The sequence below is a fragment of the Cyanistes caeruleus genome, chromosome 1 (genome assembly GCF_971803275.1).
Source record: "Cyanistes caeruleus chromosome 1, bCyaCae1.hap1.1, whole genome shotgun sequence".
In the NCBI taxonomy this organism is placed as follows: domain Eukaryota; kingdom Metazoa; phylum Chordata; class Aves; order Passeriformes; family Paridae; genus Cyanistes; species Cyanistes caeruleus.
The window spans coordinates 11,322,083-11,349,695 of NC_141701.1; the positions used below are offsets into that span (position 1 = coordinate 11,322,083).

General features: G+C 43.6%; 1 protein-coding gene and 1 long non-coding RNA gene across 5 annotated transcripts; one reads left to right on the forward strand and one right to left on the reverse strand.

Moving 5' to 3' along the window:
* Positions 1–477: 477 nt before the first annotated feature.
* Positions 478–7,666, forward strand: LRATD2 (LRAT domain containing 2). 3 transcript variants are annotated; one of them, XM_086879340.1, is made up of 2 exons: positions 478–889; positions 1,660–7,666. In XM_086879340.1, exon 2 carries the CDS (start codon positions 1,665–1,667, stop codon positions 2,559–2,561), a length of 897 nt encoding a protein of 298 aa, XP_086735466.1. In that variant the 5' UTR covers positions 478–889; positions 1,660–1,664; the 3' UTR covers positions 2,562–7,666. The 3 variants fall into 3 exon arrangements, with proteins under 3 accessions (XP_086735466.1, XP_086735475.1, XP_023777271.1); XM_086879349.1 differs by lacking the exon at positions 478–889 and adding an exon at positions 1,144–1,228; XM_023921503.2 differs by lacking the exon at positions 478–889 and adding an exon at positions 1,258–1,488.
* A 36-nt stretch (positions 7,667–7,702) lies between these two features.
* On the reverse strand, positions 7,703–27,430 carry LOC111925125 (uncharacterized). Of its 2 annotated transcripts, XR_015283916.1 has the most exons (4): positions 17,949–18,136; positions 15,036–15,561; positions 10,470–12,695; positions 7,703–9,781 (listed from the first exon to the last, which is right to left on the reverse strand). It is a non-coding gene; the product is annotated as an uncharacterized LOC111925125 (long non-coding RNA). The 2 variants fall into 2 exon arrangements; XR_015283917.1 differs by lacking the exons at positions 7,703–9,781; positions 17,949–18,136 and adding an exon at positions 27,355–27,430 and having other exon boundaries at positions 10,472–12,695.
* Positions 27,431–27,613: the final 183 nt, after the last annotated feature.

A 27,613-nucleotide genomic window follows, 5' to 3' on the forward strand; every position in this document is an offset into this window, starting at 1 on the left:
AGAGACGCAGAATCTGATGGAATCCGTATTCTCTGGGCCTGTGGGCAGTGCCCGGGGCCCTGGTAAGCCTACAATTGTTCTTCATTTGCCGCTATTTAGGGGATACTCAGAACAGCAGTTGCAGATGGGCTTATAAATTAGAGACAACAGACAAAGGGAATAAATGAGACAAAATTAAAGACATTACTCCTACGTCACATAAATTATCTCCGTAGTCTATTTTAACAGCGTGAATTTACCAGCGTATGTTAAAATAGTATGAAAAATAAACCCACCTAGAACACTAACTAGGCATTAATGAAAAAGCAAAATACTGTTTTGTGTTCTCCAAAACACAGAAAGCAAAATATTCCCACCAGATCTCATAATGCCTTTCCAGGGGAGAAAGAATCATAATCTTCTATATTGAAAAAGAGACTGAGCTCTCGGAGTCGGAAAGAAAGTAAATTAATAAACCTAATTACACACTCCGCGCATGGAGCAATCGAAGGCGCTAAGTCAGCCCAAGAGAACCGGGCGCTTTGATTGTTCTCACTTTACAACTTCCCCGTCAGCGTGCGCGGCCCCAGGGAGGCAGCTCCTGGCGCTCCCCGGGGCAGCTCCGCGCCCCTCGCACGGCCACGCTCCGCGGCTCCGCTTCGCCTCCCGGCGCCGTCCCGGGCAAACTCCGGCCGCGGCGGCTCCCCCCGCACACAGCGGCGGGCTGGGCTGCTGTGGCAGCGCTCCCTTAAAGGCGCCGCGCCTGTGCGAGCCGGGGCTGCACACACACCCGCTGCCCGCGCAGAGCTGCGCAGCGGCCGCGCCGACAGCCCCGCGCCCGACCTCCGCCTGCCACCAACCTCGGCGGGGAGCGAAGCGCTTGGCATGTAGGAGCGGAGAGAGAGAAAAGGTGCGGGGCGGAGGGAGGTGAGGGGGAGGAAGCCTGGGGGGGAAGGAAAAAAAAAAAAAAAAAAAAAGAAAAAAAAAAAAAGATAAAGAGCTGCCTCTTTAAATGCTGGGGGCTGAGCGCTTGCCGGGGCGTCCGCGGCGGATCCAGCCTCCCTCCCTCCCCTCGGCCGTGCCTCTCCGGAGCTCATGCCGAGCCGCGGAGCCGGCGGCGCTCGGGCGCTGCCGCCGCGCGGGGAGCAGGAGCCGCGCCGGGCCGGGGCCATGATCCGGGCGCGCCGCCGCCCCGCCGCCCGCTCGCCCTGAGCCGCTCCCGGCGCCGCGCAGCCGCCGGCCCCGCGGGGTAAGTTCGCGGCCGCCCGGTGCCGGGGGAGGGCGGGGGAGGCGCACCTGGCCGGCGGCCCGGCGCGGCTCACCTGGGCGGCGGGGGGGGTGCGCTCTCTGCCGTCCCCAGCTCGGACCTCCCCACCGCCCCAGGCGCCCGCAGCCCCTCTCTAACAGGTGGCTCGGTGCCTGCCCGCTCCCCGGCGGCTCCCGTGCCTCTCTCCTTCTCCTCGCCGCCGCCTAACAGGTGGTGGTGCCGGCGAGCCTTCCTCCGTACAGGTAGGGAAGTGTCGCGTTCCCCCTTCCCCCCGTCCCCGACGGGCTCCCGCAGCCCCGGGGCGCTGCTGGAGACTGCGCTGAGCGGGGAGAGCCGGGGAGCCGAGTTACGCCCGCGCTGCTTCGCTGGGAGCCGCTCACCCTCATGGCCCCGCCGGGTGTCTGTCGTTGCAGCGGGCATGGGGAACCAGGTGGAGAAGCTGACCCATCTCAACTACAAGGAAGTTCCCACGGCCGACCCGACAGGTATGGACAGAGATGAAGGGCCCAGGATCGGGGTCTCCTACATCTTTTCGAATGACGATGATGAGCTGGAGCAGCAGCAGGATTCCGTGCATGACCTGGGGGGTGAGAACCCTGCCCTGCAGCCCTACGATCCCCAGCTGCACGAGGTGGAGTGCTCAGTCTATTACCGGGATGAGTGTATTTACCAGAAGAGCTTCTCAGAGGAGGACGCGCAGCTAGAGGAGGGTGATGAAGGAGGTGGGGGGCATCTGAGCACCTACACCCCGGAGAACCTGTTGAATAGGTGTAAGCCGGGTGACCTGGTGGAGTTTGTGTGCCAAGCCCAGTACCCGCACTGGGTGGTTTATGTCGGGGATTTTCAAGTTGTGCACCTGCATCGGCTGGAGGTGGTGAACAGCTTCCTCACCGACGCCAGCCAGGGCAGACGGGGCCGCATTGCCAACCAGCTGTACCGCTACAAAGCCCTCAGCCCGGCCGCGGTGGTGCGCAATGCCCTGGAGCAGGTGGGTTGCAAGGATCGGGACTTGAGCTGGAGAAACTCTGAGTGTTTTGCTGCCTGGTGCCGATACGGCAAGCGAGAGTTTAAAATCGGCGGGGAGCTGCGCATAGGCAAGCAGCCCTACCGATTGCAGATCCGGCTGGGTGACAAGCGCAGCCACACGCTGGAGTTTCAGAGCCTGGAGGATCTGATCATGGAGAAGAGGAGAAATGACCAGATTGGTAGGGCTGCTGTGATCCAGGAGCTCTCCAGCCACCTGCAGGCTGCCGAAGAGGACGAAGAGGAGGAGGAAGACCATCATCATCCAGGTTCTCAGACCGCTGTGGAGTAGCAGCCTCAGCACCACCATTCTGCTTAGCCTGGGTGATGGGGATTAAAACTGAAGGCTGCGAAATTGAGCTGTTATAAGCCCTTTGGGCTGCTTCGGTGCAGCTTCATTCCAATCACATGTGAAAGGAAGGGGGAAAGCTGATTAAGTGTCTGTGCTTTAGTGCTTAACTCCTTCAGTGCTTGATGATAAAACCCCTGACTTATTTGTAAAGGATAAAACTCAGGGCAATTCTACCCCTCTCCTCTCTCACTTCTTCCCCTTCCTGTCTGCCGTGTTCGCACATAGCCTTTTCCTCAACCATCTGCCAATAGGCCTGACCCTACAAGATGCTAAATGCCTTTGACGTCTACTTATCATTACAAGTTAATAGTATTTAATACCATTAGGAAGTAGCCAGCAACTTCCAGGACATGACCATGTAGCTCTGAGCATGAGGATGTTGTTTTCCCTTCTCTGCTACTGTCTCTCTTTAGCTGTGGCTTCTGTTGGTATTGCAAGGAGCTGCTTCTCGCCTGGTTCCAGGCTTCGTGGGTTCGGTAACCAGTTCCCCAGAAAAGGTGTAAGGCAGAAATCTCCACTGAGTTTAATGAAATGGGTTTGATGTGCCTGGTACCTTCTTAATTGGTACTTGGTTGCAGGTGAGCTGGGGGACCTTCTCCTTTGCCATCAGCATGTGGCTTTGGGGACAGTAGATGTATTTATTGCTGACAAGTCGCAGAGAAGGAAGTTTGCCACCCCAGTTACACTCTGCTCACCGGTGTGTGTTGGGACTCCTACAGGCAGATGTGAGCTGAGCTGTGGTCAGGGCTCCTTACAGGCTGCTTTGACTTCTAATGCAAATGGCAGAGCTCCTGATTCTGCCTGTGATACACACAGAGGCAGTAGAAGCAGGTTGCTTATGTGTAAGAGTATGTCTTGAGTAAGCTGTCCCCAAAGAGGGTGAGGTGACCTCTTGGCTGGGCATTTCTGGCTGTGAGTGTGCCACAGGTTCTGCACCACAGTGAACACGGCTGTGATGTAAGGTGAGGGAAGGGAGCACAGGCTGGAAGACATTACAGGCAGGGGGGTTTGGGTGTTCCAAAGCAGTTTCCTCTTCACTAGGGATCTCACGTTTCCTGGTTTTTTTTTTGCTAATTTCTCTGGTATGCAGCTGAGCTATAGCATTAGAAGAGAGGCCATGCCTCCAAAGTTGTGCAAGTCCCTCAGGAAGGGGGAATGCAGTGCTGCTTGCCCTGAATATTCCCTGAACTTTTATTCAGCTGTTGAACTGATCTCCCACACAGGCAGCACTGTCAGATCTTTGTCCTAGGATCTGGGGTGTGTAAACAAGTACTGAATTTGGGGGCAGTTTCTAATTCAAAATTCCTTCCCCTTAAAACCCAATATGATCATGTGAGCTTGAAGATAAGCTTCAGTACACTTAAATAATAGAGACTAACAGTGTGATGTAAACTTGAAGCAAAACCAATATGGTCTTCCCTGAAGTTGTTTACAGTTATACCACAAATAGCAAAGTACTCCATGTCCTTTCCGCCCCTGTGACAGGAGCAAAGTTTGTTATTTAAGAATAGGTAGATTCAAGCTTTTGATTAGTTTATATGAAGCAACTTCGCCAATTTGAGCCAAGTGGATTGTGGTGTCATGTTTTCTGCCCAAAATATACAAGCTAGGATTTGGCCCATGAAACACTCAAATCCAGGGGAGAGTTTAACACCAAGCTCCCTTAGAATGCTATAGCTTGGGTGCCTACACTGTTGTTTTTTTCACCAATATGCAATTGAGTTATACTCAGGTTACTGTGGTTGTTGAGCAGATGTCTAACCTTGTTTTGAAAGTATATCTACCCATATCTAACTGTGATAGGGTTAATATATGAATGTCTGTGCACAGGTTTTATACAACTACTAGTAACTACTAAAAGCTGAAATGTTCACTGAGATGGTCTGACAAAGAGTGAAGCAGAGTCTCTCTGTTGTACTTCTGACTTGTATGAGACAACAGATTATCTAGACCATGAGCAAATGTCTAGCTGTGGTTTCTTTCATACTGAAACCTTGTACATAACAAAGTTTATTTCACTGTGTAATATAGCTATGTAAAATAATATTTTCCTAGAGATATTTTTGGAAGTTTAAAAAAACCCTTCATAACCTTGCATTTGAAAGTAAATTGTTAATGCGCGTTATTTTCCAGTCCTCTGAATGGGTTTATTTTTCATTCATGATCTAAAGTATATTCTAGGTCATAAAGTATAGAAACTCCTATAAATGTCAAATACTATGTATCTACAGGGTACTAAACAGTAAACTAGTTGTGAAAATATTTTTCCCTTGTGTCTGAAACATCAGAACTAGGACACTTAGCCATTTCTCTCCTTCTGAGATATCCTGAATAGTCTGGCTTTGTTTTCTATTGTTTTTTCTTTTGTTTTAATTAAAAAAAAGGACCAAATCTGCTTGGGAACGCAGAGCAAAGCTTCTTTGACCAACTGAAATCTTGTCTTGTGCTGGTCTTGGTGCTTCTCTGTACCGGTCATGCCTTTTGGGATAAATTCCCCCACAGGCACAAGGCCTTAGCAAAGAATTCCAGAGCTTGCAGTGCTTTGCTAGGACAGAGAGTGAAGGGGGAGCTTGCCTCAGAGCAGAGTTTGGCATGCATTCTGCTGTGTTATAAAACCTCTGTGCTCCTCTGACACCTGGGATACAGGTGTTTGATACGTGGAATCTTAAAATTTCCCTGCAAACTATGTTTGGGAATTTATTGTCCCCTGATATTCCATTATGTGTAAAAGTAGAAAGTAGATGGAAAGCTTTGCATCTTTTTAATTTTGTCTGAAAGAGGGCTACCTTCATACAGGGATTTCTTATTCTAACAGATAAAGATGCAACTGTTGAATCTTTAACAGGCAGGTCCTTTTCCTCTACCTGTTGATTAGGCAGTGTTATTTAATAGGTGCTACTAAACACCACTGCACACATTTCTAAGCAGTCTGGTTTTAAAGCCATGGACCTGTAATGACCTGGATGTGAGAACAGAAATTGCTCATTCATTGAGAAGCACATCTCAAGTGCTTGATTTCTTGTCTTTGCTGTATTTTGTTCAGTTACTGTCTGCAGAGTAAGCTGGGGTTTCTGGAGCTTGATTTAAAAAAAAAAAAAATCTCCCAGGAAAACTGACACATGTGTATGTGTCTACTTCAGGACTTTCACATAGATCACAAAAGAGAGGGGGAGGGAATAGATAAAGTGCTCTTCTCTGCATCTGCTTTAACGTAGAGAAATGCAGGTGTGATCCTTCAGCAGAGCTTGTGCTTCAGCAAAGGTCTTAAGCCTATATTGAGTTTAAAGTTTTGAGTAGACCTTACCTACTTGAGGCCACTTGAGAATCAGTAAGCCTATTCTTGTGCTTGAAATTAAGTGTATATTTGCATTTCTTTATGAATGAGGGTCTGGAATTTCAATGTGATGTCTCTGGTGGGAGCGTGGAGGATCTGAGGTTGCATAATCAACAGGGGAGAACAAGTAGTGCAGTGAAAACTGTTTCTCAAAGGGCCTCTTGTCCAAACAGAGCTTGTGGAACCCAGCCCAAACTTTGGCCTCAGTTTCCCCCTGGAAATCCAGGAGCTGCACTGATTTGGTGAGAGGTGTGTTACACAGCAGTTGTAAGCTAAGCTGGTGATCTGCTGCAGACTTCTCTGGAATCTTTATCTTGTCATGCTTGAACTTTCCCTTGCATTTTTAACATTTAAAGTTAATGTAATTTGTTTTAAAAGCCCTTTGATTGTGCAAACACTTAATCTATATGAATTTACTCATTTGGGCTTATCTACTGCTGTGAATATCAGTATGCACATGTGAAGGCTGGCAAGGCTGAGCCCCAGATGTGTAAATGTAGCTCCAGCTAGGAAATGCAGATGAGCAGTCTTATTTCCCTGGAGTATTGGTGTGTTGGATGCAAATAATGCCTTGGAAAAGGCGTTGTAGTGAAACCTACAATTATCTGTTGATTGAGTAATTTTAAAAACATAATTTAGACATTCACCTTCCATGGCAGTGAACAAAGGCATAAACTGAAGACTATTTTGTTATCCCTGATTCCGTGTGAATGCAAGGTATTGATTACAGCAACTCTAGAACTCCTCTGGCCAATGTGGTAGGCAGCTGCAGAGTAGGCAGGGAAAATTCCCAAAAGCTACTTCAAAAACTGTATTTTCTTACTTGGAAAAATATGTTCTTCAGACTGAAGGACCATAGACTATGGAAGTAAACTTTAAATTGTTTTGTATAATGAAACCATAGGCAAACTCCTTTTGTTCATTTGATTTCACTATTCCACTCAGTACTATAATAGGTGATATTGTATGATTAATCTGTTTCAGATTTTGAATATAATGGTGTTTTTCTCTTCTCCTTTGGTTAAGTTTTACCAAAGGTCTGTCCTTGGGTATGTGAAGTGTGTTATCGAGTGGTTTCCCACCTGTGCTTTTCTGACAATTAACAGCACCAACCATAAAGCTAACAGCCATGTAGGAACAAATATTTTTTGAAAGCAAAATTTTAATTTTGTATAAGAGATCAGAGACTAGTAACTAAGTAGAGGTAGGAAATACATTGTTTCCAACAGCAGTTTCTATTTGTAAGAAATCTACTGTTAATTGAGTATGCTTGACTACTCTTAAAAATTGGTGTGCAGTGATAAGGCCAGGAGTATTGTATCATGGGCTTAGACTTTCAGATTAGGCTTTTTCTTTAACTGTGAATAGGAAGAAATCAGGGTGATTTTGAACACCAGTGGTTTAGATGGTTTAAATTCCTTTGCATTAATACTGGATTAGAAGCTTTCTTTAAATGCACACTTGAAATTCCTGACATTGTAACACTTCATGAAATCATCCAAAATAAGAAGTGTAATCACAAATATGATTTTTTGTCCACCATGAGCATTTTCTGTAAGCTGTCTTTTGTCAGTAAATGTTGAATTGTTAGTGCTAATATCTTCTTTTCCTGAGAAAGAAGTACACATCATTGATTGTACCATTTCCTTCAAAATGAAGGGCATTGCATAGTAACTCAAAAGAAATAAAAGATTTATAGTATCTTTTACAACCTTCTTTTCTTTTCCTTGTTTTTTTGAATGGCATGTTTTTCTCCAGCTTTTTGGAAAAAGTTGTAATTTCTCATGATGGATGCATTAGACACAAAACAATATTTTCACTGCCTTCACACATCAGATCAAAATCTAACCCTTTGGTTGTGTTCTTGCTACAAAGAGAGAGGAAGAATAATCTCTATACAAGACCAGGCCATCAGATGCCTAATAGGTGTCAGCTGTATTAAATCCAATGAGGATCTGGCCCATAATTTAATTTTTAAGTGGAAAATTAATTCAGCAGCAGATCATATAGTATTAGCTGGCACTGGGGCTTGTCTTGTCTGCCAGCAACCGCTAAAGGAACAGATGTAGTGTCTGCTAGAGGGAGAAATGAGAGAACAGAACTCACAGGGAGTTTTTGGGGAAATCTGTACAACTGTTCAGTTCGTGTGTTTTGTCTTGTGGCAGCTCCATGGCTGGTGTGGGATTATTGTTCTACCCACACCAGGATTAGGCCATTTCTTAATCAAGGTGCCAAGGGTTATGTGTTGTGGTGAAGTATTACACCCATAGGGTAACCATTCTTAATTCATTAAAGCCTTCCACTAGATGCATATTCACAATGGCAAAAACAATGATACAACCAACAAACTGTACTTGTCCTCAAGATCCTGACCACAAGGAGCTATTTGGATCTCACACAAAAGGACTGAGTCAGCTCCAGCAAGACTTTGAGTGATACCATCCTGAGGAAATCTAGCTGTAACAAGATGAGACTTCTGCTGAAAATATTGGTGGAGCTTTAGCTTTTCTGTGGATGGCAGCTGTCTGTGACAGCTGTCTTATAGGTGTGAGAAAGTGAGACAAATTTTTATATCAGAGACAGCAGCTTTCAAGGCTCAAGGCTGCAGGTGTGAATCTACCATAACATTGAATTTGTAGCTCTGGTATGGACTTAGGTGGCTTTGAACAAGATGTGTGAGGCACCCAGCTGTGCTCTATGTGACTACAAGAGTGCCTGAATTTTCAGGTGTCTGATACTAGATTCAAAAACATGAAGAACCAGAAATGTGATTTGGATGACTGGATCAATTTGTGAAAATCCCTGCTCAGTTATCACCTAGCACTGGAGGCCACTGAACTCTGAAGTTTCATAGCTTGACCTGTTTTGTTTGTGCATGTGTGTTTATTTAGTCCCCATAGTGTTTTCTTGAGGTTCTGGGCCTTTTTTCTTACCCTGAACTTTCTCCAGGTACCTAAAGCAAAGCAGTCAGTGAGTTCTCACAGCCTGTGCCCATAGGGAGAGAGATCCTGCTTTCTGGGTCTCCTTCACTGTGGCTGCTTCCAGAATGTATGTGACATCAGATATCAAAAAAGAAATATCTTGAAAAGGACATTTGCATTGCCCTTTTATGTCAGAATGCACCTGAGCTAGAAATTGGGTAATATAAAATGCATGTAGAGGGACATGGATTGTGATGAGGTCTCTGAACTCCTGGCTGGTTGCTCTGGGCCACTGGACTTACACAGAGAGCTTTTCTCTTCAGTTCCCTCTTCAATGCACTGTGGATCGCTTCCAGTACAACACCCATGAAAATCCTCACCCCACAAAAATCTGGAAGTGATGGGAAGTTTTAATCCCCATCATCCCTAGGCAGAAGAGGAAATCAGTTTTCAGTCTTCATCTGTCCTGAAATTCTGCTCAGGTCTCTAGGATCTCGTATAAAATCCTACTGCCCACCACTAATGCCTCCATTGTCACTGTAAAGGAAGATGCCCAAGCTTCAATTTGAGAGTGATTGCTTTGTGCTTTTTTCCAAAGAGCTCTACTCTGTGGCAGGAGGCAGTGCCTGTAGCCAAGGGCAAGGTGCCCAAGGGCTAGAGGGGAAAGGAAGGGGACAGGGAACAGCAGACTTGCATAATCATGGCAAATCCATAGCAGTGGAAGGGGCCTCTGGAGATCCTCTAGGTCCTCTACCCATTTGCTCAAGACACATGCAGGTTCCTCAGGACAGAATCCAGTCCTATATTTCGTAACTCCAATTATGGAGACTGAGTCCTTCTCAAGGCAGACTTTCACCACTTATGTGGTGAAGGCTTTTTGTATTTGAGTTTTGTCAAGGACCCCGCTGTCGCTGCCCGCTCGGCCCTTCACGCCCCGGCTAGCTCGTGCCAAGCGTCAGCGGCAGGAGCGGGGAACCAGGTGAGCACTGTGTGGCTCGACCTGGAACCTCTAGAGCTCCTTTGGGCTCGGGCTCTATAGTATGCAGGGCGACACGAGGTGCAGTAAAGGGAGAGAGAGTGCTTGGAGTCCTCCAATTTCCCAGGAACAAGTTTATTCCAGCAGGTGCAGGGAGAAGGCGATGAGGGACAGGGCTGGGATCTCGAGGAGAAAGTCCGAGCCGAGACCCTGGGCACCTCTGTGCGCCAGATTTTAAAGCCCGTGGGCGGCTCATACAACAACCAATAATATGGCAGCAGGGGAGGTGTTGTGGGAAGGGGTTACAATACACAAATCCAATGGTAGGGACTTGGGGGAGGGAGGATAGCCATACAACCAATAAGGCATCGAGTAAGGGATGATGAGCAGGGAAGGAACCAGAACAAAAGGTGTGGTGTACATAGATTGATAGGGCTTGGGGGTAGGACCAAAGTGATGGATGGGGAACAATCTGGAAAGAGGGGAGAGGTTTACAATGACAGGCACCTGGGAACAAACTATATGGGGATAGTGGGGAGTAACTGGGGCAAACCAACTCTAAACTCAACGAAGGTGAACAACATACTTAATGAAGGTAAACTAACAGGCGGCAACACCCCTTGATCATCCATGACACCTTTACTTGGCTTCTTGCACGCAGAATGGACCATTCTCTGTTTTACAATCCAATAAGCAGAGACTGCCTGTCCCTCCTTCAGCTGGAGGGTCGGGCTTCCCTTGTATCCAGAAGAGCATCCAGTCAGCTTTCTTTTCTTCATCTGTGTGTCTCCACAGCAAGCTGACCTCCTGCTGCAGCTCCTTCCCTTGGCCACAGAGGTGCTTCATCAGCACAGACCTGCAGAAAAGGAGCCCCAGGAGCACCTGCAGCCTGAGATTGCACAGCTGGGTCCTCCCTGTGGCAAGAGCCCCAACCCTCCAGTTGCTCTCTCACTCTTACTGAGCAAGAGAAGATGGAAAAACTCATGGGTTGTGATTAAGACAGGGACATCAGTGACCCATGACTGTCACAGGCAAACCAGACATATAATGGGGAAAATTACATGTATTGTCAATTAAAATAGGTTTGAATGGTAAGAAATGAAAAAACCAAGCCTTTCCTCCCTTTTCCCCAATCACACTAAGGGGCATAGGGGTGGAGTGGTCTGTGGTGGGTTCCTCCAAGCCTCTCCTGTCCACTCCTCCCTCCTTCCCCTTCTCCCTGTCTTGGCACAGGCCCTTCCCTGGGCTACAGGAGTGTCTCTGCTCCAGCTGAGGTGCTGCCTGAGGGGGACCTCTGCTCTGGGCCTGCAGCCCCTCTTGCCCTCCTTCTCCTCCAAACCTCTTTGGGGTCTCTCTGCAGGTGCTCCCTTCTTGGATGCCAGTGGCACATCACCACCATTGCTGAGCAATGAGTTCCTGGCCTCTTCTGGGCAAGTGACTGCCCCTGTCAGCCACAACACGCTGCTGGCTGTGTGCCAGGGCCAGGCACCACATAGGTCTCTCCCAAAGACCAGATCCAAAGTCCAGTGGAAATGAACTCCACAATGAAAGCACCCTTTGGTCAGGAAGATCTGGCAGATCTTGTTGGAAGGGTCTGCAGCTTGCTAAAAACCCATGTCAAATGATCAGTGAGGCACATTTGTCTTACCCCAGGTCACTGAGAATTGTGGTCAGTCCCTGTGTCAAAACCAGAATATGTTCCTTTTATTTAATCAGTCAGCAAAAATGGACTGGGACTGTTAAGAATTGAGTACCATATAAATGTCTATGTTCTCTAAGTTCTCCTTTCTCCTGAGCTTCTTCCTTCCTGTCCTATTCAGAAGAATCATCCTGGGACAAGCCCTGCACTTTGTACAGTAGTAAGTTCAATGAGGTCTCAAGGTGTTTGCAAAATATTAATTAACTCAATCACCAGAGGGCAGAGGAAATGAAATGAGTATGTTCTGGACCATGAAATAGATGACTCACATCCATGAAACAGGTTTAATTGAGCAAAACAGGTACACAAGTGTACCTGGCTCACCACAAAAATTGTACAGAGGAAGACAAGCCTCGAGAGAGAAAAGGATCGAGGCACCCTGACAGCACAGAAACACTGTGTGCAGTGCTTATGTAAATCCTGTCTGTGGAAAACAGGTCTCTGCACACAAATGATCCAGCTCCCAGCTGCAGCTGGCAGCACTCTCCTTTGCAAAGCTTTCATTAGAGCTGTTGCTCATGTCCAGTGGGGAAAAGATGCTCTGCTGGGAAGCTCAGCACTGCACACAGTGAGGAACATATCCCTGATGCCCACAGGTGTTACTCCCTTCATGCTGTTGTTTTGTCTTTGTGTTTTCTATGCTTTTGTTCCTCAGCTTGTCAAGAAAGCAGCGCACCCTTGAAAGGGATGTGCAGAAGAGGGAAATACTCAGTAGTGGGGCAGACTGGTGTGCACACTTAGCCATGCTACAGCCTGTCCCCTGGAGCTGGGTTCTGCAGCTCTCACTGCAAAGTGAAGAAATGAGATACCCACACCCATGTTTACAGGTAAATGGGCAGCTCACTCAGCTGTGTTTTCCTGGAAAGGGATTTCAAACCTCTGCTCTGCCTAATCCAGAGCGTGGTCTTGGACATTAAACTTGAGCAAATGCTCTAACCAGTGCTTAGGGCCAGACCCATTTGTGCTTTCTGGTTCATATCAAAGCAGAATAGCACTACCAGCAGGAAACAAGAAACCTCATGGAAGTCTTGAAGTTACAGAGTTCTCTGGAGAAGTGGGACACCAAGGCTTCAGTTCTTGCAGCAATTCAGGATGGCAGTGACAGGTCTCATCTCTTCCATGTCATAAACACAGCAGCACAGCACTAAGCAAGCAAAAGAGACAAAATCTCATGGTGGATTGTTCAATGTCAGGCTCAAAGTGTCTGTAGTATCTGCTTGAGGTATATTTCCAGGAGGTGGAAGTGCCCACAGCTCCTGGGCATGCACACATGCATGTAAGATGGTGTTTAGAAATGTTGGGCCAGATCTTCTCAGCCCAGGAAGTCAAGGATTCCACTTTAAATGTCAGTGGACAAAAATTAGTTGCTTTTACTACTATTATAACAAACTTCAGATATGATTGAAAGACACATCCAACTATCAAAAAATAGTTTCTCATTACCCCCAAGGATAAAATAATTTATTTTTTCTGCACACAGTTCTGCATTTGCCCACCTTAAATAGGCCCTAACACAGGTTTTATGGCTGTTTACAGTCCTTGCGTGTTCAGATGCATCTCAGATCCCCAAGTCTAATGAGTTCCCATCACATGGATTAATTATACAACAAAGCACACGAAAGAAAGCTGTTAAATCATAAATTAAGTTATTAAAATATCACTTCAGAAATTCAATAGCAGCTTGTAGCCTGTGCAAAGTGGGTCTTCAGGGAAAAACACCATTTGCAGGTGAGGTGGCACTTGGAGCTTATCATATTCATGGGGAGGAGGTGCTGACCCCTGCAGAGAAGCTGCAATTATAATGAGTCTCTTATCCAGTTATCCCAGTACATTTATGATGGAAGCTGAGGTACTAAATAAGATGCTAGCAGGATATAAATAATGAGGTGGTACATGGCTGTGTGTTGGAACTGAGCCACTAAAGCAAGATAATGGCAAAGGCACAAGCTTAACTCACATTGTGTTATTCCTGTGGGAAAAGGGGTGGGAGGATAAAGCCACATGGAAAGCTGATTCCTCAACTTGTAGTGAGTAACGTAACTCCATAGCCCTGCTTGTCTTTGTTCAGAGCTGGAACAAGCAGAGTTGCATTATTGCAGAGGTCTAGCCCTAGGTGTGAGGCAGGATTCCAGCTGAATGTGCTCTCAAAGTCTAAACATACAAAGGCCATTTCTGGCTTCACATAACTAAACCCATGCTGAGAAAGGGAAGAAGCTGCTGAATGCCTGGGCCTAGATTCATCAAAGGATGAATTAATCAATGTCCCACTGAAAAGGATTTGAACTTATGCATGACTGCTGTGATAGTCTGAGACTATCAGAGTATACATTATTTTATGATGGCTTCTTGTTACTATGCAAAGCATAACTCATATTTCTAATTAAACATTTTAATGTAACACAGCGTGTATGTGTCTCATGGTACAGCCTAGTAAAGACTCAAGTTGGGGTTTTAAAAAAAGAGCAGTGATTTTTAAAGCCACCAGCACCAGCTTTTCAACACGATTGTGTTCTGCCCTTACCCTCTGCTGCAAAACCTGTGGCAAGAATTTCTAGCAGGAACATCAGTCAATTGTACAGCAGTGTGTGTTGTGACGGGTTTGCTTAAATATCTTTCACTGAGATAAAGCAGTTTCAAAGAAAAATGGCACTATTGTGAATTTCCCTTATATTGTAACTCTATATGGCCAGATTTACAGATTGCTGAAATTCTTTACTGCTCTGATTAAAGGACAAAGAATTAAGTAAACTTCTCTGCTGATTTTAATGGAGAAAAATACTTACTAGTAATCACATTCATTTTTAAAGTACATTACGCTGTTAACTGGCCTGGCCTCCCACAAGCTAAATATATAACACAGCAAAATGAAAAAAAAAGACTTTCCACTGAGACATGATCAAGCATGTATTGTGCATAGCTGATCACTGGTTAACTGCAGCAGAGAAAAGCTTTTTTTTTTTTTTTTATAAATGAGATGGAAGCTAATGCCTTATAACTGCTCTGTGCAGTATTGCATGGCATTCCCCTTGTGAAAAATGAGTACATGACAGCACGGAGCTCCTTGCTAACTGAAAGGCTGAGGTTTTTTGAAGTCTCTGGTGAGCCTGTCAGCTCCTCCCTGACCGTGGTAAAAAGGGACATCCCTTCACAGCCTGTGTTAGAAGCCAGATATTCCATGCAGTCACATTTGCAGACCATAGCTGTGACTGGCATAATGACTGCAACATACTTGCTGTCCCAGTTATCCCATAAAGTGCCATAATGAAGAGTGAAGAGCTGGAGCTGGGAGGCAGCCCTGGCCACCTTCTTTTAAGGATCCGCTTAGGAAGGGAAAATATTCTTTTAGTTTCCATCCAAAGTGCTCCTGGATACCAAATTAAAAGAAATCCTCTGTTCTCTGTTCAGTTGTGGCTTTTCCTAGAGTCATAGCTAATTGTTCTGACCAGCAGTTTTCCTCAGGGAATTGTTATTAGGTCTCTCTTACCCTCTTTTTTCAGTCACTTCCTCTCTACTAAGCTGATGGTTTCTCCAGCTTGAAAAGATCTATCCACCCTCTTTGCTTTTGCTCTGCAGCTTCCACTTCTCTCAGGGCAGCAGCAGGGTTAACTCATCACTCAGTAGCTCTGACAGAGCTATTGGAACAGTAGCATTGTTGCGGAAATAAAGGCATTATAAAAAGAATCATTCTTCACATAATACAAAGATTATCAGAATGTCTCACTCTATACACTTCTAACAATTTCTACATGTAGACTGAGAATGTTTCTTTGCTGTTCTCTAGGGTTTTTTCACCCCAGAATCTTGAATATGTAGCACACAGTCCCTCTTCTGAGTCAAGCTGGTCTTGCTATAAAGTTTATACTTCTCTCCCTGCCACCTTCTTGAACCACATCAAAATAGGATATTTCCTCTGTGACTGAAGTTTTTGAGGCATAGGAGACTGCAATTCCTTTAGGGAATGTACTTCCTTGCCTGACCCATTTAACCAGGAGCTCAGCTGATGGCAGAACCTGTAGGAGACATATAAATTCATAACACTGATGAACAGTCTGTCAGTCCTGAGGATGCCCACAGCATCTGTCCCTTCACCCCATCTAGCTTGATAGACCTTGAATAATAAATGACATTGCAGCTGCCACAGGTGGTCCCAGGATGAATATTTTAGCCTGGTTTCTTAGGGGTGTGAGCCTAAGCAGCTAATGAGCTGTGTGTGTGTTCTACCTGGGATACCAGCTCTCCTTCTGGGAGAGGGTTAGGTGAGGAATCCCCACCCAGCACAGGCACCAGCACTGTTCACTGCTCAGCTGAGCACTCTCAGCCTCACAGTCTTCCAGGCTCTCTGCACAGACACCATTCCCTGGGCGTGGGATCTGTGCCAGCATCCCACCCCTGCACTCTTCCTGTGTGAAATACCCGATGCTCTTTAGCTGCTGCTTCACATTCCTGGCATAGACTGTGGTTAAGGTGACCATAAAAACATGGCAAGAGTTCTTTTTTCTTTTCTCACAAGAAATTGTCACTGAGATTACAAACACCTTTTGAAGATACTTGCCTAAATATGCCACACAGAAACAACAGATGATAACATTGCAAAGCAAATGTGTTGTCTGTGTCAAGATCTTCAAAGCACAAGATGTTCTTGGACTTTTGGACTGCTTTGCTCCAGAGACTGTAAAGACTTGAAAGAAGTTCTCTGGAAGATTTTGATGTCCTGATAAATAACTATTTATTGTTTACCAGTAGCTGAGGTATATCAATGTATTAAGCTTATGAACACTACTTTTGGCCTGGTAGAATGTAACTTTACATTCCACTAAGATTTTTCTAATACAAATCAAGAGACTTACTAAATTTGGTCATTTGTGTTGCAGGATAGCATTTTGTGAGCCTGATGTTAGTCAGGCAAATGATGCATCTGGTCTGACAGGGTTCCCTATCTATGAAAAATGACAGACTACTTTTAGATTGATCCCATCACCCAAATGAGAAACCTTTAAAGGCAGCCTGTCTTTAAAGGCTTCAATGAGAAACAACACCTAATTTGCTGAACCTCACATTCCCACCCAAATAAAACCTATTGCTCACATGTGGTGATTCTTTCCTCAGGAGAAATTTTACATGATTTTAATAGGATCCCATTTAATTAAATAAAATCTACTTAGAAGCAAATGTAAACTTACAAGCAAACTGCAGAAAGCAAAGACAACAGTAGGGGAAATGACAAATTTCATAAATAAAGTTTACCAGGGCTGGATCTTTCTTTCTCTGCCATGTTATGAGATCACAGCCCTCCATATTCTCTTCTGAATCAGAGATTTAGACATAGAAATGGCCTATGTGTCTTCTAGGTGATTTTTATTTTCTATTACCACCATGCTTTCCCAAAACCAAAATGGAACAATTCTAGCTTGTCTGCTAATTAAGTGTAAAGTTGTCTGAATGTATTTTATTATACAAATTTTAGCATATTCATTGAATGGAATATATTTTGCTTCCCCTTACTTCTGAGTTTACCAGATTTTGCTATATTTGTACTGTAATCTTTTCCACTCCTCTGCAGATGAGAAGGAAAGGCCCAGGCTATTGCATATAAAGAACATCAGTTTGTCAAGCATTTTGTGCATCCTCTGGGATTAGAGGAGCTATGAAATTGTATCATTATCATTGCCTGCTGCATTACTGAACCACCAAGCAGGGCCTGAGAGAATATGCATGCATGTTTGTGCAATGACATTTTTAAACCACCCTTTGCCTTTTCATTTCTTTACTTCCTGCATACTAATCCAGCCCCGAAGTATTCCAGGCTACTGCCCAGAACCAGAATTTCCTTCTCCATTTTAAACAAGGATTTTTTCAGGTATTTGAGCTATTTCAGCCAAGCCCATTATTTACAGATGGGAGAACTGTTGCTTTTTGCTTAGACACATTTATAGCTCCTGAAGAGAGAGGCAGACTTGCAGACTGCTGTGAAGTGATTTGGGTTTCAACCTTTGTCTCCACAGCATGCCTTTGAAAAACAGGCCACTTGTAGACACAGAATGCGTCCCTGCAAACACTGAAACGTGCACATAAAGATAAATTGCACTAGCAGAGCCATGACAGAATAGAGGCCTTACTTAAAAATGTGCGCCTGGAAGCACTTAATTTTTGACAAATTCAGGTTTTCCACTTTGTTACAGCAAAACATGTTTTAGAGCTAAGTAAGCCCCGAGCTGACAGGAAATTCGTGAACCTGGGGAGGGAAGTGCACTTGAAAGAACAATCTGACACTGCGGAAATTCTTGCTTCTTTGCAAGCCTACACCCCAAAAAATGCTTCTGAATCAAGAGTCTGAAAAGGAACGATTAAGTGATAGAAACTCGTCTCGGTGTTTGCTGTTGCTCCAGCTCTGCCTCACCAGGGGATTCTGTCCCTGTTGTTCCCTGGGGACTGCACAGAGAGCTGGCACTGGGGGAAAGCTGTCACTGCTGCCAGGGTGGGACTGTGCTTTTGGACACAGCCCTAAACAAACAGCGGTGTCACACTTTGCAGTGCTGCAAGGGAAGTCACCATGACGAAGCTAGGCTGGGCTAGGCTGGGCTAGGCCGGGCTAGGCCGGGCTAGGCCGGGCTAGGCTGGGCTAGGCTGGGCTAGGCTGGATTAACTCTTCCCAAGGCGAGCTATTTTCCTCTGTCCTGGCGTTCAGACCTGAGCAGAGGGCTCGTTCGCACACTTCTCGTTCTACCTTTCCGCTTCCATTAGCTTGGTTAGCAGAGAGGCAAAGACTTCAGTGGGTTGACAATATGTGATTGTGGAGGGTGTGAAAGGCTTCAAATCCCTCATGCACTTGTGCAAAAGTAGGAAGGTTAAAGCAATGTGAACACTGCAAACTGAGCAAACTGGGGAAACACGGCCCCGAGAGCCTGCCAGCTCTGCTGATGCCCTGTGTATTTCCTGCAGGCTAACGTGGCAGGCTGGAATGATGAAAGTTTTGAAAGATGAAAATTGGGTGATTGATTACATTGTATCATGAAATGTAATTCTAGAGAAAATTTCATAATTTTGTACAAAACTTTTGGTTCATATTTTTAAGCTATAGCGTTATATATAGCTTCTGAAAAACAAGGTGTGTAGTGCAAATAAGTGGTGTGTAATGTTAGAGTGGGAAATAGAGATCTTAAACAGAAAAAAAAAAATATTTTGGGTATTTTCACACAAACATGTTTTGAATTTGTGGATGGTTTTGCCTGTTTTTTTCAAGAAGGGAAATTACAGTAATTTCCTGCCAATTTACTGCCACACTTAAGACCATTATTATAGGATACTGCAGTTAGTGTTTTGTGACTTAATAAAGAAGCCCACCTACTAATGGGGAAAAATATATATTGTAGATTTTAAAGTGTTATGTTACCAAAAATGTTTTGGAAATTTAAGGAAAGGGCAGAGAAACTGAATTTGAAGAATTTAATTTGCCATTGGTCTTTATTCTCTTTTGTCTGCAAATGAGACATCCTACTGTGGTGCATGAAAAGAAACAGAGATAGAGAATATGAGTCATTATTCCTGGTATATAAAAGCAAAATGAATGAAGCTCGTGATCTGGACTTTGATCTCAAGCAGCCATTTTTTTCTTTAGGTAAGTTTTCAAAAGTCTGTTATCATTTTTGGCTGGTGATAACTAATACAAACTGTTTACTTAGCAAGCAGAGGCTGTTTCAAGCAATGCTGAGAGTGATTTCTGTTCAGGCAGTAACGTACACTTCGGTATCTCTGGTGGAGAAACAAAAATACAGCATAGCCAAAGACAGGCTAAATGGAAGCCACATCTACAAGGAAAGGGCATGTGGAAGGTATTATTTATTAATAGCAGTGCCCAGTATCTAATCTCTCTGAGTCAAAGTTCTTATATTGATGTGAACTAAATCCAGTGCAATCTTGAAATTAAGGTTTTCTGCTTTCAAGTTTCTTGCAGAAGGATCATCTGCAAATTAGAAAGTGGAATGGGGCCAAAAGTGATGCAGATCTGTACACAGAACAAAGATTTTGGCTTGAGGAAGGCTCAGTCTTGTCCAGTGGCTGCATGGAAGTGTCGTCATGGATAATGTGAGCAGCATTGTGCCATTTGTACACAGAAAGTTGATGTGAGATCAAGGAGTGATTCCAACACTCAGATTTGGAAGAAAATGGACATTTTCAGTTAAACATTAACAGTTATACAAGTTAACAAAGTTTACCTGGCTAAAACTCCACAAAACTGAAACACTCATCAATAGGTATTCTCACCAACATAGCAGGTTCTGAATAACAAGCTGAGTGCTAGGAATAAGGAACAAGAGAGTTAAATTCTTTCTTCAGCCTCCTGCACTGCCCTTCCTGTGACTGATTCTGCCCTGAGACTAGGAAAGGGGGGAATTAAACACCCTTGTTCTCATGTGTCAAATGGTCACTAAATGCACTTACGTTTCTCCTGTTCTTTTAAGATGTACTTCTGCAACAGTTTTATCAACAGGTAGATACTGCCATTGATTTAAGCAATGTTTTATCAATACAATTTTTCAGTATTAAATAACGACAGACTTTGTCAAAAATGGACAAATGTTCCTCCTTCTTGAAGAAGCAGTCATCTCAGATGAAGGCTTTAAATAAAGAGGTTAAAATGTCAACAGTTCATGAAGCAGAAAGGAGATTGAGAAGGTGTCCTGTTGTGTACTCAGTGTCACTGTGCCTATTGTGGAAAGACAAACCATCTTATGCTTTTGGGGCTTGCCAAAGTATGCAAAAACGAGTCTGGACAGGCTGGAGTTGAAAAAAGGCTTGGGTGGTGTGAATTCACTTGTTTGGCTCAGCCTTGCAGCACTGAGAACCATTTTTATGTAGAAATTATGAAGTGTTCTGCATGGACCTCAGACTAGTAGATCCCCCAGACTAAGACCAGAAATATGTTAAACAATAAGTTTTAAAGGCAGAATTGAACTTGAATAGATTGAAAGGTAATCAACAGAGACAGTTTTCAAAGCTTACAAGGTTCCCTGAATTTCTGTTTATTTAGTTCTTTCTGCAAACAACATGTTTTGAATTCAGGAGAAATGTCTGTACTCTTGCACAGAAGCTCTGTGTACGTGTCTGAGAATGCAAAAGTGGAAGTGATTGGGCACTGATTGGTAATAAAGGTGAAAGTACAGAGCTCATTTTCCCTGCCCACAGTGGAAGAAAGAACAAAGCAAACAATCAGAATTAAAAGCCAAGTTAATTAAATCTCAAACACCTTTCAGTGTAGTAAATTACCTCAGAATCAGTAGCACAAGCTAGGAAATATATGACTAAAAATAGCCTTTTTTCAGCCCCCCTAGATTTTCTCAGTACTTAGCAAAGAGTGGCAAACACATCCAGAGGATATTTTGGATCTTAGGAGAACTGAATTATTTGCTCATATGTACCCAGTCTCTTTCCTTTTCTCTCTATAGATGTGTGCTCACAGACACACAGTCACACACACAAGGAAAGATTTATGTGTACACATCTGTGTGAGTATATCGGTTGTACACACACTTCTGCGTGCGTGTGCAAGCTTCACTCTGGAACCAAGACTGTCACCCAGTCCTTACCTTGGATAAATCCAATCATAGAAGTTTGACAGACCAAATTATGATTCTGCTCTTTTACTGTTTTTATTACTATGCTGCATAGAGGAGTTTCATCTGATTTACTCTGATTTAGTTCATATTAGTAAAAGGCTTTGAAAATAAGCCACATCAGATAATACCACGGAATCATGGAACCACAGAATATTCTGACTCGGAAGGGACCCAAAAGGATCATCTTATAATTTATAAGGTTTTGGATAGAAGCTGGTAGGTAAGTAGTTAACACATGTTTCAGCAAACTAAATATCATACCTGTGAGATATGTAGTCACATCTTAAGCTCATGGAAATGACCCCAGCCCTCCACAGACCAGTTGAGGGACTAGTCAGAGCCTCCCTTGATCAGCATTTGGGTTTCCTTACACGTCCCTATGGGATCATTTTGCCTCAGGTTTTCTTCTGCAATGCCCTTAGACCAGGCAGATCCCTCCTTTCTAGCCTGGGCTCTGCCCTTGGTTCTCTCTGACCCAGAGGTGCCATTTCAGCTCTGTTTTGAGCATGGTGGAGAAACAAAACCCTGCTGATACCAATGTAAAATGCATGAGCATTACTGAGCTGCATACACCCTGCACAGTGCTCAGGGAAGAAAGCTTAACCTCCCACATGCAGGAGAATAATATTTTGACTCTTGTTTGCAGGTCACTACAAGGCTTATAACAGAAAGTAAATATATATCCTACTCCAGTCACAGACAAGCTTGGGCTGGAGCTGTTCCATCTCAATCAGATAAACACAAAACATTTTACCTTTTAGTAACAATATAGTTTCTTAGTGTGACTGTTATCATTGAGTTTCACCATCTTTTAAGATTACTAAATATAATCAGAGATAAACAGGTAAACTCTACATCTGCAGTCTTTGCCTGCATAAGAAATACCACAAATATCAGGAGTGCCAGGCTTATCTTACTGCAAATAGTTGTCCAGTTACCTAATGCAGCTCCCAGGATTTAAGGGGATTCCTTAAATTGTGATGTCTGAGAGTCTTGAGTAAAAAGCTCTGTAGCTGCAGATGTTATCCCTGTACAAGTGGTTGATATTACTTAGAGTGATTCCTGTCTTCCCTCACCTTCTAGCTAAAAATTCAAAGCAGGTTGGCTAAAGGACAGAACCAAAATTTGGGTGGCACACATAGGTGTGGAGTGTCAGCTCCACATCCTGATCATAGTCCCCAGCTTCCATGTGGCAGCCAGTGATTTTTAAGCAGCATTGGCCAAAATCAATTCCCTCATCTTTCCATGCAAAGGAGACTGCTGGGCCTCAGAGATTATGCCAAATCCTCCATTCAGAGTCACCTAAGTAACAAGGAGTAAATATCAGAATGTGGGTAGATACTCTTTCCACTAATCGTAGTTGCAATTCTCATTATTCTTTTTATATAATCCAACAGAAGGAGCTGGCTCTAGGTTATTAATTATTTGCTTTGTTTTACTGCAGGGTAAGCCTGTATCTGCTGTGGAAATCTATAGAGACCACAGTAATTTTCACCCTGGTGTGTAAACTTAGATTTACACTCTAGTAGCTATGGTTAAATGTTAGAAGAGCCATCACTACTTTTACCACTGAGTGGAGCTGGTTACTTCCAGTGTCCATAAACAAAATGGGATTCTAGTCATGGGAAAACAATAGATACAACTTATTTTTCCTGCTTGTATGCTGCCTATTATGTCATCCTCCTCAATATGAACTTTCAACTCAGGTTATCTTATCATGCCAAAACCTTGATGCCTGGGGAAAAAAGAGCATTTAGCTTGATAAGGATTCTGTTCAGGCATAGAGGTGACCTCTAGCTACAATATAAACAGCCAGGTCACTGACTAGAGTAGATTCTTCTCTGTAACTCCTCAGAAATCAGGAGGTGCTGAAAAAACAGCCAAAACAAACTGTATAGGTGGTAAAGTTCTGAGAAGATAAAGGTTTACTGAGCATATCTTAAGTTGAGATGGCTTGATGAATACATCATGAGCTGATAGGCAAGTGGCTCATCTCTGTGTCACTAGTAACTTACTTCTCTGTTAACTACCTTACTCCATAAAGATGGTTTCATGTGTTTCCCTCTGTCTTTATTAATGTTTCAAACTGATTGCTGAAGGATTTCTGGTTTTCCAAACCTTTCCAAACCTCCAAACTTTAGCTACTTTCACTCTATTGATATGAATTTAGTTTTGTAGCTCATTAGAATCCTTGCAGAGTTGATGAGCATTTTTTCTTTCCCCCTGTGGGTGAATCAGTTTCTAGGAAGTATGGAGATATTTAGTCCAGCACATAAACAGGATATGGCATGCATTTGTGTTCAGTGGCTTTAGTACATCAAATCTAGTAGTGGACATGGTGAATTGGACATCTGTTCTGAGATGTCCTAGCAATGCAGCAGAGAGAGGAGGTCGTAACAAGCCAAGAAAAATGCCCTCCCCCCAAAAAGGTGAGCACTCACCAATCATTCTGAGATGGCCTTTCTTGTGCTCCTTCATCCTCCTTTCCTAGCTGCTCATAACCTGCTGTATCACTTATCAGCCCATCTCCAAACTTGTTTTTCCTCTTGATTTAGACTTCACTTCTTGATTTTTCCGCCCACGTCTGTGTTAATTTGCCTCCCTCATGTTGAGCAGAGAGCAGATCAAGGGCTGTCATTTTGCTCAGCTTAATCTCCAAGCAGAAAATGTACAAAAACAACCATTTCAGCAACTCACTGATTAGTCAGCGGAACCACTGTCTTGGTAACGGCCAGGGAGAACACACCTCTGTCACTGCACCCACACATGACAGTGACAATCGCCTCAAACAGACCCTGTCAGCCAAGAGACTTCCCAGCCCCCAAGGTAAAGTTTGGGTTCTGGCAGCCTCAAAATGGCTGTGCAATTTTCTCAGCAGCATGTGGAACAGCACCACACAAACGAGGGCTGCTAAGCTAGAGCTGCACCTGCAGCAGGCTGTGATGAATGTGCTGTGCTGGGCATCCTTAAACTTGGTGCTCCAGTGTCACCTCCTCCAGCTCCTTTCACCACCCAGGAAGTACCGTGGATATCCTTGCATACAGAGAATGCTAAAGAATCCTAATAGACCAAGTCCCTCTTTGCTTAGTGTGGATGATTAGCAGTACTACAGTACATTTTGCCATGTATTCTAAGTTGTAGCTGATATCCTCCAGTAGAAATGAGAAATGGAGTATTTGGTAGAGCTGCCAAGGGTTTCAGGAAGGAAGCTGAAGAGCCCATTGCATTCAACATGAAAAGCCTTGCAAAAATCCTGGCAAGTAAGGGATTAAATTGAATCAGGTATCTTTCCACAGATGTTTTTGAGGCACTGAATGGCTGCTCAGTGCACATACTCTGCTGGCATGGAAAAGTGCACAGCTTTATAGTACAATCAAGCATCAGCATCATCAACCTCTCTCTTTAAAGAACACATTCGGGTTGAATCCTCACGAGGGATTTATGCGCCTTTCTCTTAAATAATGCACAACTTTGTAGCTGGTGCAGTCTCTAGGAAACACTGGCAACCTGCAGACAGGAGAGGAGAGGGATTCTTTGGAGACAGCTGTTTTCACACATTTTCTGTTCCCAGATCAGCTGTAGGGGAAGCAGATACTCTAATTGATATTATATATACTTTGCATAGCACACACGTATGCACATGCACATCCTCACTCTGAAGACACTTTTGCATGCATACACATATAATATATTCACACATTTCTTGTCAGGATTAAACTTCTGGAGCAGAGTCTTTGCTGGATCTGTTTCTCTTTGCTGTCAATAGTAAAATAAAAGTGCTGTTCCATGAAGTCACCTGGACACTTGTACCTCATCTATCAGCTCTCCTTTTCAAGTGCCAGTAACTTGACAACTCAATGAACATAGATACATAGCATATGTAGAGGTTTCTATAGTTCTTTTATGTATGAATGTATCTCTACATATAAAGTGACAGATTTCCAGTTGATATATTGATTAATAAACCAATACTGCTGTGCAGATGCCACTGAATCCCTCTTGATTTACATCTGTAGAGCAACTGGTCTGTGATATACTATGATGTACACAAGCCACAGTATTATGTTGCAGTTTACTTAACCTTTTACGTATAACTTAATAAACAGACAGAGTGGCAAAACAGAATAAAAAATGCTAGATGCTAAAAAAAGATTAGCCTAAGTCTAGCCTACTATAAATTCTGTATATGAGCAGCAATGCTTTTTCTTTTCTTTTTTTTTTTTGTTTATTTTTCATTTTGCTAGTATTTCTGTCATTCAATCTAAGGATGATTTACTCACCCTGATCCAAAGCAGAACTTCTGAGTGAAAAGAAAATAACAGATATTTCACATTCCTCAGACTGGATCCATTGTTTAAAAGAAATCCTCATATTGTATATCCAGTACTCACTGTGATCAGTGATAAATGAATACTCTGCTTGTTACTCATACATGCAGAGATTAAATATTATCTATTTTGAATTCAGTCACAGTAGTTTGAGGAATGAAATTCTGTTTGGGAACAGAAGATAACACTTCATGGACACATTGATTATAAAAAAGAAAGACAGTGAAACAGAGCAGCTGTCTGAAAGCATACAGAAGTTCAGAAGGTTAAAAAGGTTGAGCCACTATTTTCTCACAAATAAGATTATAGATAAAGATAAACAGAAAGCAATTTTCTCACTATCTGTGGCAATAAATGTTAACGCCCTATGAAGTGCCTTGTTGCAATCTCAGAAACCAGGAACCATCTGTCCACAAGACCTGTAAAAGTTCCCAGCAGAGCACTGTATGCCCAAAGCTGGGCAGCATTGAGGACATCTTCAAATTTTGTAATAGAATGAGGAAGTTAAACAGAAGATTAATACCATTGCAAAAAAAATCAACATGAATAAGTACTTTGAAATTATTTGGATACCATGCTTCAGTGCAGCTGTACTGTTAGTGATGAAAGACTTCAAAGGCTTTATGTGACAAAAGGAAACAGAACTTGACCAAAAGATGCTGTATGTAATGCCAAAAGCAGCAGTCAGAATTCAGGGACACACAAAGTGACTCAATAAACAAAGTAAAACATAAAACCAGCTCTGAAGATCATGAGTCATGCCCCAGGTTATTCTGTCTCTTGTGTTAGGGTTCATTTGATATGAACTTGTACATGTGAATACTTGTACATTATCTACAAGTATCACATCAACGTCAAGGGCAGGACCTTAGGTGGTAGACATCAACTGGCATCTGTCCTGAGGGTGGCCCCTACCTTCAGGTAATACAGGGAAGGAGAAAAGGTAAATTTTTGTTTTGAGAAAGGAAGGCAGAGGAGGCAATGTACCCTATCTTGTAAATAAAAGAAATGACAACCAACAAAGCAGTGGTGAAACTAATTAGTTCTAATGAAGGCTCTAAAAGTTCTGCATTTCACTCCTCAGTAACCACTGATACCAGCAGCACCAGGCTGAACCAGCCATCTATAGAGATGGGCTTGCTCCTACCCAGGTGGTTGTTATCCATGTGAATGCATTGGTATCCATCCCACCACAACAGAAAAGACAAAATTGTACTGTATCTGTTAATGGTGTCCTCAGGAAAACAAACTCAGTGGAGAAGAAAGGAGTCAATTTGCAAGCCTTTTCCATGCACCCAGCCTGTCAGGTTCATGAACAGAGCAACTCAAGACCCTTCACATCCCTGAGAATTATAAAGGTAAAAGTCCACAAGTTTGATAAGCATGGCAGTCCCCAGATTGAAGGTTTCCTGGAAATGGAAGGTAAATGCCAAATGTTATGTAAATGTAGTGTGGTGTATGTGATAACTGAGGAGGAGGAGCCTGTCTGTGCAAATGCTGAGTGGGGTTCATGTGCCCTGAAATTTTGCAGTAAACCAGGAAAGCTTCATTGAAATTTTCTTGGGTTGAGATTGACCTCAGACAAACAGGATCCTGTGCACTTCTCAGCACTGGAGGTGTCTCCCCTTGGGCACCACAGGTTCAACCAGGGACCAAAGTCACAGGCATCACTTCCCTGCCTGCCTCACTCCTATCACATCAAAGATACTTAAATTATCACCATAGATTAATCAGCATCTACAGGAATATTTTCTCTGATATGGATGCACAAGGCAAGTTTAAACCAATCCCTACAAAACTGGAGCAAGCTATACATAGGTGAGTGCAGGAAATTATGTAAATTATTCTATTAAAAGAATACCTGGAAGATTTATAGGAACTGCAATCTCAGAAAAAAAATGGTTCACACTTTGATAGTGACCAGGCATCACTGATATCTGGGAAAAGAAAAAAAAAAACCCATCAAACAAATAGCACAAAATCTTAAAACCAGGGAAGCAGAGCTATCTGTAGAGCTAAGGCACAATGGGCAGACATGAGAAAAATATGCCTTCATATTTAAAATGGGGAGAAAAGGTGATAGTTTTAGCAACCTCCACAACACACGCAAGCTAAGTGAG

Bases quoted from the DNA above. Each gene is read 5' to 3' on its own strand.
- LRATD2 (XM_086879340.1), top strand. From the start codon at position 1,665: ATGGGGAACCAGGTGGAGAAGCTGACCCATCTCAACTACAAGGAAGTT.